This window comes from Xenopus laevis, chromosome 8L (genome assembly GCF_017654675.1).
Source record: "Xenopus laevis strain J_2021 chromosome 8L, Xenopus_laevis_v10.1, whole genome shotgun sequence".
NCBI lineage: Eukaryota > Metazoa > Chordata > Amphibia > Anura > Pipidae > Xenopus > Xenopus laevis.
The window spans coordinates 127,710,989-127,722,110 of NC_054385.1; the positions used below are offsets into that span (position 1 = coordinate 127,710,989).

General features: G+C 39.9%; 2 protein-coding genes across 4 annotated transcripts in view; both read left to right on the top strand.

Annotated features, from left to right (window-relative positions):
- The window catches only part of LOC121397224 (CD48 antigen-like), a 626,518-nt gene that overhangs the window by 86,592 nt on the left and 528,804 nt on the right, over window positions 1-11,122 (top strand). The window lies entirely within an intron of this gene.
- LOC121397223 lies at window positions 395-9,314 on the top strand. 3 transcript variants are annotated; one of them, XM_041573641.1, is made up of 5 exons: window positions 395-480; window positions 7,223-7,600; window positions 7,810-8,002; window positions 8,634-8,744; window positions 8,889-9,314. In XM_041573641.1, exons 2-5 carry the CDS (start codon window positions 7,300-7,302, stop codon window positions 9,013-9,015), a joined length of 732 nt encoding a protein of 243 aa, XP_041429575.1. In that variant the 5' UTR covers window positions 395-480; window positions 7,223-7,299; the 3' UTR covers window positions 9,016-9,314. The 3 variants fall into 3 exon arrangements, with proteins under 3 accessions (XP_041429575.1, XP_041429576.1, XP_041429574.1); XM_041573642.1 differs by lacking the exon at window positions 395-480 and adding an exon at window positions 3,237-3,656; XM_041573640.1 differs by lacking the exon at window positions 395-480 and adding an exon at window positions 6,606-6,824.

Genomic DNA, 11,122 nt, shown 5'->3' on the forward strand with positions numbered 1-11,122 from the left:
TACCTAGTATGTTGTTTGCACTTCCGGGTTTCTTCTTTGATCTGCGGCTGGGGAGCGCAGGAAAAAGCCGCAAATCACTCGGCAACCCCCTAGGCAACGAGCACCGGGTCCTCAATGGTATTCCGACCCCACCGATCACCCCCGCACCCGACCCCAAGATGGCCGACATCGGCTGACACGTACCTTGAACGCTGTCAGCCAAATTTGGATTTCTTCGGTGATCTGCGGCTTGCGATGGGGGGGAAACGGCGCAGATCACTTGGCCACCCCCTAGGCAACGAGCGTAGGTCCTTCATCGCCTGCTGGCCCCACCGATTGCCTCCCACACGACCCCAAGCAACGCCTGGGTCAGCTGACACGTGGCTGCTTCTGGGGTATATAATCCTGCCCCCTTTCTATTATGCTGACGCTGATCTTCCTGGGAGCCTTCCTGCTGCGGTCCTCCAGTGGTGCTTGAGAGAGACTTTGCCTGTCCCCCAGGTATGAAATTTACTTTATTGCACTTATTATACATCATTACACTTGTTTTTTTTTGCTTTTTTCACCTTTCCCTTTTTGTCCCACTCACTGTTGTACACCCATATACCCACACATATACTCACATATACACACATACACACACATTTGCAAGTGTATATACCTGTATAATCATATTTATTTGCTACATTTTATCATTGTTGCATTTTCTGTGATTTTTTATTGAATATTCTGTTTTGCTTATGTATATTAGTATAGCTTTGGTATAGCTGTGGTACAGAACGATGTATTTTACTTTGTTCGATTCATGAGAATATGTACTTTCCAAAAATATATGGTTTTCTGTTTTTATTTTACAGTTTGGGGGTCTTACGGCACATAACGCACAGTTGGGGCTCTGTTTTCAATAGCTGAGTTTTTTATTTGGGGTCCGTACATACCATATACTTTGTAATTCTATGCATATTGGGCATCAAACTATTCAGTAGACCTCCATATTTTAGGGTGATTTTTCTTTGTATGTAAAACATTGTGTGCGATAAATGCGGCAAACTGCAACATTTGTAGGCGATTTTCAGAAATGTATGTAAATTTTATCGCTAAATTTAGGAAAGACTTGCGACTTGGTACTTTGGAGTACAAAGACATGCATACCCAATTTGGATTGTGGGAATGTGTACTTTCCAAAAACATATGGTTTTCTGGGTGAACTTACTTTTTTCTATCTTTGCCCCCCCCCCAAAACTATGTAAATGTGTTGATTTTGCAGTAACTGAAATGACAGACCATATGGGGGTCTTCCTTTTGGGGCCCCTATATGCCATGTGCTTGGGTACACCTATACATATTGGGCATCAAACTGTTCAGAGGACCCTAGGCTTTCATATTTGGGGGTGATTTCTCTTGATACCTAAAAGTATGTGGGTAATACGATGCTGCAGGCTAGAAATTTTGAGGTGATTTTTGGAAATGTCACCAAAATCACCAAATTTAGGAATGGTTTGCAGCTTGGTACTTTGGAGTACAAAGACACGCATACCCAATTTAGATTCGTGGGAATGTGTACTTTCCGAAAATATATGGTTTTCTGGGGTGAACCTACTTTTTTCTACTTTTGACCCCCCAAAACGATGTAAATGTGTTGATTTTGCAGTACCTGAAATGACAGACCATATGGGGGTCTTCCTTTTGGGGCCCCTGTATGCCACATGCTTGGGTACACCTATACATATTGGGCATCAAACTGTTCAGAGGACCGGTATGGTGGGATCCCTACCATTCCACCTACAAAGGGGTTGCTCACCTTTTAATTACCTTTCAATTAAACGTTTAGTAGAATATAGTGAGTGGTATTCGGAGACTGTAATCATTTTTCAATTTTTATTATTTGTGGTTTTTAACATATTTAGCTTTTTATTCAGCAGCTCTCCAGTTTGCAATTTCAGCAGTCTGGTTGCTAGAGTCCAAATTCCCCTAGCAACCATGCACTGATTTGAATAAGAGACTGGAATATGAATAGGAGAGGCCTGAATAGAAAGATGAAGAATAAAAAGTAGCAATAACAATACATTTGTAGCCTTACAGAGGATGTGTTTTTTAGATGGGGTCAGTGACCCCCCATTTGAAAGCTGGAAAGAATCAGAAGAAGGCAAATAAAAAAAAACTATAGAAAATAAATGTGAAAAGTTGCTTACAATTGACCATTCTATAATATATTAAAAGTTAACTTAAAGGTAAACAACCCCTTTAAAGGGATCTTCAGTATTGGATATTGTGTTCAGACACTTCCCTGTCGTTACTCGGGTATTTATACATGTAGTCCCTGTATATTACACTCTGGGTAAAGGGACATTCACTAGTTATGGACATAGAAAATCATCGACATGTTTCAAGGGGTCTCCTTTAGCAGTTCGGAACTACCGGGGGAGCAGGGGGTGCAATTGGGCCAGGGCCCGCACCCCCTCAGGGCCCCCCCGGCAGCTCACTTTGTGGGCCCCTAGGATCACCCTCTTGTTTATTTAGAGCACCGGACCAGAGTGATCGGAACGTTTCACTAAGTTACTTGCAGCAGTTCTAGGTAATAACTGGTTGGTCGCGTCTGCCCATAGCTGTGTTCCGACTTCACATGAGCAATGTAACATGGTCAGAGCATAGGAGCCTGTGATGCTAGTGGCTGGCCTACACTGTGCCTGCACAACTGCACGTCGATTCATGAGAGCGACGCAGCAGCAGCAGCAGTAAGGAGTACAAAGATACGGTCAGCTGCTGCCCCTCCCCCCTCCTTGTATTACAGCAGTTCTCTTCTAGCTGTAACTCATGTGGCCACTCAGCATGCAGGACTAACTGAATGGCTGCAAAGGCACTATTTGTTTATTTAGGTTAAAGATGTGAGAAGGCTACGGAGCTCTATGTTAGTGTCTGTTAACTCTGAAATAATGGTCTGCTCTTTTACTGGCTTCTGTGAAATGTGTGTCCGTGATGTGTATGTTTGTGTGTGTGTATCCTTGTGTGTGTCTGAGTCTGTGTGTGTGTCTGAGTCTGTGTCTGTGTGTGTGTGTGTGTGTGTGTGTGTCTGTGTGTGTGTGTGTGTCTGTCTGTGTGTGTGTGTGTCTGTGTGTGTGTGTGTCTGAGTCTGTGTGTGTGTCTGTGTGTGTGTCTGAGTCTGTGTGTGTGTCTGTGTGTGTGTCTGAGTCTGTGTGTGTGACTGTGTGTGTGTGTGTGTCTGTGTGTGTGTGTGTGTGTGTCTGTGTGTGACTGTGTGTGTGTGACTGTGTGGGTCTAATAGTGTTGTTGCCAGTATTGCAGATTGGGAATGCATAAAGAGAACTAGATCAAAAATTTCATGTGGGAAAGTGACTACCGGGGAAGAAATGGAGAAAAAATGAAAACAGCAGCAAATGGCAAAGGAAGTATATTAAAAAAGGCAAGTACAGAAAGAGAGGTAGATAAATAAAATGGAATAGTTGTGGAAAGCAGAAGAGAAAAAGTGTACAGAAGGGGGACAGAGAAGATGGGAACAAGGACAAACTATGAAGAAAAAATGTTAAATTATTAAAGGTGGCTGGGTGGAAAACTGGCAGAAAAGGAGAGTCATTTAAATGAAGTGAACAAGTAAAGAGGAAAAGTGGAAGATGGAGCAAGGACAGAATAGAATGGAGAAGAGGCCATTGGATAACAAGGTATGCCATGCATTCTATAAGCTTCAAGAAGGGGTTGGATGGTGTTTAGCAAGTGAGGGAATACAGGGATATGGGAGATAGATCATAGTACAAGTTGATCCAGGGACTGGTCCCATTGCTATTTTGGAGTCAAGAAGGAATTTTTCCCCCTCTAGTGCTTGACCAGGCCTGAATAATATATTTGATAATACATGAGTGGTACTCAGCCTGAAGCCTTATGTCTTTAATTATTTATATATATCCTTATAATTGCTATTATAATATATACTCAGAGTTGCCTGTATAACAGCCTGCAAGCTTGTGTCTTTATATGGCCCCCAGTGACTTCTAATATCCTTATCATTTACAGTAGGGGGTACATAATCCCTTATAATACATGAGTGATACTCAGAGTTCCCTGTATAACTCAGCCTGCAGCCTTGTGTCTTTATATGGTCACAGAACAACCACTCAGTGACTTCTAATATCCTTATCATTTACAGTAGGGGGTACATAATCCCTTATAATACATGAGTGATACTCAGAGTTCCCTGTATAACTCAGCCTGCAGTCTTGTGTCTTTATATGGTCACAGAACAACCCCTCAGTGACTTCTAATATCCTTATCATTTACAGCAGGGGGTGCATTATCCCTTATAATAATACATAAGTGATACTCAGAGTTCCCTGTATAACTCAGCCTGCAGCCTTGTGTCTTTATATGGTCACAGAACTCCTCAGTGACTTCTAATATCCTTATCATTTACAGTAGGGGGTACATTATCCCTTATATCATTATAATACAGTGAAACCTCAATTTTACATGTCCTTTTTACATGTAACTTTTAAGTTAACTTTTAGTATGTAATATAATGGCCAATTCTAAGCAACTTTTAAATTGGTTTTCATTTTCAAATGGGGGTCACTGGTCCCATCTAAACAACAAATGCTCTGTAAGGCTACAAATTAACTGTTATTGCTACTTTTTAATGACTCGTTTATCTATTCAGGCCTCTCCTATTCATATTCCCGTCTCAATGCATGGTTGTTAGGGTAATTTGGACCCTAGCAACCAGATGTCTGAAATTGGAAACTGGAGAGCTGCTGAATAAAAAGTTAAATAACTCAAAAACAACAAAGAATATAAAATGAAAACCAATTGCAAATTGTCTCAGAATATCACTTTCTACATCATATTAAAAGTTAACTCAAAGGTGAGCAACCCTTTTAGGGGGGCCCAATTATGAATTTCTGTACCGGGTCCCTTAGGGGTCTAGTTACGCCACTGTCCTTTAGGGATGCATTGAATCCACTATTTGGGATTTGGCCGAATCCTTTGTGAAAGATTTGGCCGAATAACGAAATGAATCAGGATCCCAATTAACATATGCAAATTAGGGGCATTAGTGGGACATTTTATTTACTTCCTTGTTTTTTGATGAAAAGTCACGAGCTTTCCCTTTCTGCCCCTAATTTACATATCCCCTTACGGTTCTGATTCGCTTCGGCCAGGCATAAGAATTCGGCCTAATTCTGCTGAAAAAGACAGAATCCTGGATTCAGTTCGTCCCTAGTTTTCTTGCTGTTCCCTATGTGATCTGTTATCGGAAACCAGTTATCCAGAAAGCTCCGAATTACGGAATGGCTGTCTCCCACAGACTCCATTATAATGAAATAATCCAAATTTAAAAATGATTTTCTTTTTCTCTGTAATAATAAAACAGTAGCTTTTATGTGATCTCCACTTGGTGGCAGTCTGGGATAAGAAATACAAAGGCTTGTACAGGTATGGGACCCGTTATCCACAATGCTTAGGACCTAGGGTTTTTCGGATAAAGGACCTTTCCGTAATGGCTACTATAAATCATTTAAACATTAAGGGGGTTATTTATTAAAGTCCAAATGCCAAAAACTGTTTTATTGTAAAATCTGAATTTTTAGTGGACTTGATGTTTTCGAGATTTATTATACCCCGAGGATGGAAAAAGTCTGAATCCTAAAATACTCAGTCTCCAAGCTGTCGGGTCTTGTAGAAGTCAATGGCAAAGGTCACATTTCAAATTATGAATGTATCATGGTCTGCGCTGAGTTTTGGGCAAAAACCCGAAAAATTTAGGGTTTTCAAGCGATTTCATGAAAAATTTGAGTGTTTCGAGTCTAAAACACTAACAAAAATTGAGTTTTTTTCAATGATAAATTCTAGTTTGGTCAGACTTTTCTTACTTAAAAAATCAGATTTTAATAAATAACCCCATTAATAAACCCGATAGGATTGTTTTGCTATATAAAGCTATATAAAGCTCGTCTCGGTAATACCCTGACAACGTAGAAAGGCGAGGACTTCCGGGCAACTTTAAAAGAAATCTGTATGTTTATTTCACAGCAGAGTTTTCAATGGAGAATAACTTGTAACAGAATTAACAGAAATGTACAAGTTGTGCTTTTTTTTTTTAACTGGCCCACTGGCCGCAGATGAGTTGCTCTTGTCAGTAATGATTTAGTCCCACTGAGGCAGTTAGTCCATACATCAGTCTCTCAAAGACTTGTCTCAGGATTGTATCCAAATCTCTTCTTTTCACAGACCTCTCTTAGTTACCTCACACACACTCTCACTTCCTGCTTCCTGTCTTTGGCAGAGAGCTTCCCTCCCCCCAGGTGGTGACATCACTCCCACACCTGCAGTGCTAATTAAATGCAGATTGTTCACAGCATCTGTAATTCTCTTTACATTCTGTGTCTCATAGAGCATTCTGGGAGATATGAACCCTTCCCTCTTCTACACACTGTATTACAATATATATATATATATATATATATATACATTAATAACTGTAAGGTTTCATAGTTGTGTACATCACAGTGAATGAGCAAGGTGACATCATCACATTGGCCATTGTGACATCATCTCTATGGCCATTATGACATCATCATTCTGGCCATTGTGACATCATCTCTATGGCCATTGTGACATCATTCTGGCCATTGTGACATCATCTCTATGGCCATTGTGACATCATCAGCCTGGAAGCTATAAAACTGCAGCTGGCACTGAGCTCATTTCATCGTAAGAACTTGAAGTGGACACTACTAGTGGACACATCATGTATCTTAATATAACTAATACAATGTATCATCATTTATTTATCATCATAATCGGACTATTTACTTTATTTATGAATACCACATCAGGTAAGAAAGATCATTCTCTGGCTTTTTACCCCTGAGATATTAACTGGCTCTGTATGTTTCAAACCAATGACATATACAGTAGAACCCCCATTTTACATCCCCTGATTCTAAGTTTGCCCTCATTTTACATTGTTGTTTTGTGGTCCCACCTATATATTATGGATAATACATTTCCCTGATTTTACATTTTCCTGGATTTTACACCATTTTCTCTGGTGCCCTGAAAAACGTAAAATGGGGGTTCTACTGTATATCAATGTAAGGTTAGCGAGTCGATGTGAAAAGTCGGGGACACGACTCATGAATGGAATTTGGTAGGCGCCTCTGTTGCAGGATGAGGCTGATAGAGACTGCTCTGTACATTTCATGATCCTAATGTCATTTTTTCCCTCTTTTAGCAGTGACGGTTGAGAATTTCACCTTATTTAAAGAGAAGCTGACGCTGAAGGCACATACAATCAATGTGATTCCATGTATGTTTCAAACACTGAAACCACTCAACCCACTCAGATTCCAACTGGAATGGGGGAAAATGGATACGAAAGGTTACACGCCTCTAATCCACCTGCACGGAGAGCGCGTGACAGTGGCATCCCCCGATTTGAAGGACAAATACCACATTTTTGAAAGCCAGGTGGCAAACGGGATCTGCTCTCTGGTGATTAATCCCACAGAGATGACAGACAGCGGCACTTATCTGGTCCGGCTGAAAATTGTAGGAAAGCTGTACGAGCCGGTTCCATCTATAGACATTCAAGTTAAGAATCAAGACACAGGTAAAGTGCAAGAAAGATAATTATTCCTGATCTCAAATGTAATCCTAATGAAATGTATCACTCATTAGATGTGAAAGAAAAGTGTCTGTATTGTAACCCCAATACACAGCACATTAACTGACTAAATCTAACACTCGTCAGTGCTGCCCACACTCTCACTTAGTAAATCTATCTTTCCTTGGGATTCATGGGATCATTTTGCTTTGCAGATTCACGGGGATTGTCCGATAAAAAGTCTGAAACAACGACTATTGCATCAACAGCCGCAGCCACTGTCTCTTTTGAAGACGAGATCCTCCAATATATTAACTCAAGTGCTAAAAGGGAGACTACGACTAGTATAGAACTTGGAATGCTCCTTGTTGTAGGCGTAATAGGCTTACTAATAGCAGTCCAACAATGGTAAGTGACATTTCTTTTTGCTTTTTTGGTGCTCAAGAAAGGTGGAAACATATCTTGCGCTAGAGTAGAAATCGGAGGCCAACAAAAGTGTAAAGACAATAAGGGGGAATGTGATATTGGTCGATAACACAAAAATTGTTCGCAATTCATTCGCAATGCAAATAAATGTTCTCAAAGTGAAACATTTTTCCTGTGCGAACACTTTGTCCCTCATGTGACAGTAGGATAGCGATTGTGAATTTTATAGTTTATGAGTGCGTAGTGTATGTAATAAAACTTCCCAATCGCAAACCTTTTTTTGCGACAGTTTTGCTTTCTTTTGAGAGTTTTGCTCTTTGCAAATTTTATTACACTTTTCCCTAAATATTTTAGCAAGAGCCAATTTAGTGAGATTTGAGTCTACTCAGCCATAAATAAGCAGTAATATATCCTTATATATGGGGGTTAGTGATGTCATCAGTTGTCCTTCCTTGGAATGAGTGTCTGGTCTTGTGTCTTTATATGGTCACACACTGAAGTTATTGTTTTTTATACATAAATATAATTATACATATACGTCAACTGCACCAAAAATATTGTATTTAACAAAAATCCTTTAGCCATTTCAAAATAGTTTCCTGTTTTTTTGCAGTATGAACAGAAGGCCAAAAAACCCGGCTGGTGATGAAGAAAACCCATCTAGTGATGAAGAAAACTCATCTAGTGATGAAAAAAAGCCACCAGTTAAGACTTCAAAGAAAGGGTAAGTAAACATTTATAATGTTTTTTTATGTCCACTAAATATTCTGAACTCAGGGCCTTGCATACATTTCCATCTAACATACCAGATACATATCAGTAAGTAGTTGCATTTTTAAGACACTCTTGAATGATTTTGTATGTGCAGGAAAGATAAAAAGAAGAAGAAGAAGAAGAAGAAGAAGAAGAAAAGAGAAAAAAGCGAGTCAGAAAAGACTTCTGATGAGAGTGAGGAAAGCGCGTCTAGTAAATCAGAAGAGAGTGAAAGTGACTAGAACAGGAGTGACTGGACATCATTACAAGTATATCATGAGAACAAAGAGAATTTAGAAGCTTCCTTGGATAAGAATGACTTCTTGATAGAAGAATAAATCCTAAAATTGAAAGACGCTGCTTTAATTGGAGGAAGGACTTTTGTCTCTTTTCAGCCTCATCTCCGATGTCACTATGGAATGGAAAACTGAAAGATTTTCCATTTTTTATTCTAATCCGAAAATTCTGTGTCATTTTATAAAAATATTTTCAATAAAACCTAAATAATTTTATAATTTCTTCTTTGTATTCATCTCTTTGATATACTATGTGTAGTTGTGTGTTTTTTACATTTCTTTAAATGTCATTAACATGACTTTGTAATAAGCAGAATTATGAAATCTATCCTTACAGAGTCCACTTATTGGAGCAAACTTCTACAGGCATGGGACTTGTTATCCAGAATGATCAGGAACTGCGGTTTTCAGGATAAGGGATCTATTTGAAATGTGTTTCTGTACCTAAAGTTTAATAGAAAATCAAGTAAACATTAAATAAACCCAATAGGCTGATTTTGCTTCCAATAAATATTAATTATATCTTAGTTGGGATCAAGTACAAGCTACTGTTTTATTATTACAGAGAAAAAGGAATGGATTATTCGGATTATATGGAGTTTTAGGGAGATGGCCTTTCCTAAATTCTGAGCTTTCTGGAAAATGGGTTCCGGATAATGGTTTTCCAGTTTTAGCTTTGGAATCAGGGTTTATTATCATATCCAGAAGCAGGAATATAGGCTCATTTACCATAGCCAAGGGTTCAAGTGTTAATGACACCCCTAGACCAAATCTGTTCCTATTCAATAAACTTGACTTCAGTATTTATTATGTGGGCTCTTATAATACATATACCATTTTTCAGTTGTAAAAAAGAAAAAAACACATCACATAAACCATTATAATCTTTGGGTCCTCTTCTGCTTCGGCAATTTCCGTCACTTTCGGTGCATGCGCAGTTGTTGCGAATTGGAAAATTACCAAAGAGAAGAAGATGGCGCCCGTGAAGTCCGATTGCACAGAATCTGCACCGAGGGGTAAGTAAAGAGGTAAGGTCATTAACCAGGGATAACACCTAGGCTGGGGAGAGCAGGGAGGGGGTCTATGTAGGGTAGGGGTAAGAGTTTTTATAATTAAGGGTTTGGTTCTACTTTAAGAATTCCCCTGATTTCTGCAGATTTTCCTCAATTTCTGCCAATTTGCGGGTTAAAAACCCAACATGCAGAGCATTTCAGTAATGTCAGCGGAGCTCTTCCCAGAATGTCGTCACATCTGTGACAGAAAGAGTCTCGTCAGCATGTCACAGGTCCCCCTTAAAAGTATTTGGGAAAGTTGACAGCTCTGCTGTTGTCCTTGATTTCACATAAAACAGGGGTCCTCAGCCACAGGGCCGTGGGCTGTGCCGAAATGGGCCGCCTCTACTCCCAGCTGTCGTCTGTAATAGCTGGAAAAACAATGAAAAAGGCCCTAATCACCAGCAACCCCAGCTCCCTGATGCAGCTTTGTGAAGCCCAGGAAGCTTTCTACTGATTGCGATAAGGACCAAAATACTGTTTGATCTACATCACCCCGACCTCATAAAAATAGTTTTGCTTGAAACTGGTCCGTGGAGCAAATAAGGTTGGAGACCGCTGACATAAAACACTGGCCCAGAAGTCAAAATAACTGTTTATAGGGTTACCAACTTTTCATAAAATTTCCATTGGGCTGTGGTGGGACGGAAACAAAAGGGGCGGGCTGTATGAAAAAGGGGCAGGTCATGATGCAAAGGGGGTGGAGCCAGTGGCGTAACTAGACCCCCAAGGGCCCCGGTACAGAAATTTACAACTGGATGCTGAGGCTGAGTTATACAGGGAACTCTTAGTATCACTCTTGTAATATATTTTCTTACTTGCCTACAGAGTAAAGTTTTATCTGATGTAATTCTTGCTTCTTGCCAACCTAGGTTGTAGCAGTAACCCTCCTAGATGCTCCTAGGTGCTGGATGTTCTTATATGAACTGGAAGCCTACAAAACTGTAGACATCTGATCTCCGTGCAGTGATAATTACAGTGAAACTGGAGATATGAGTTTC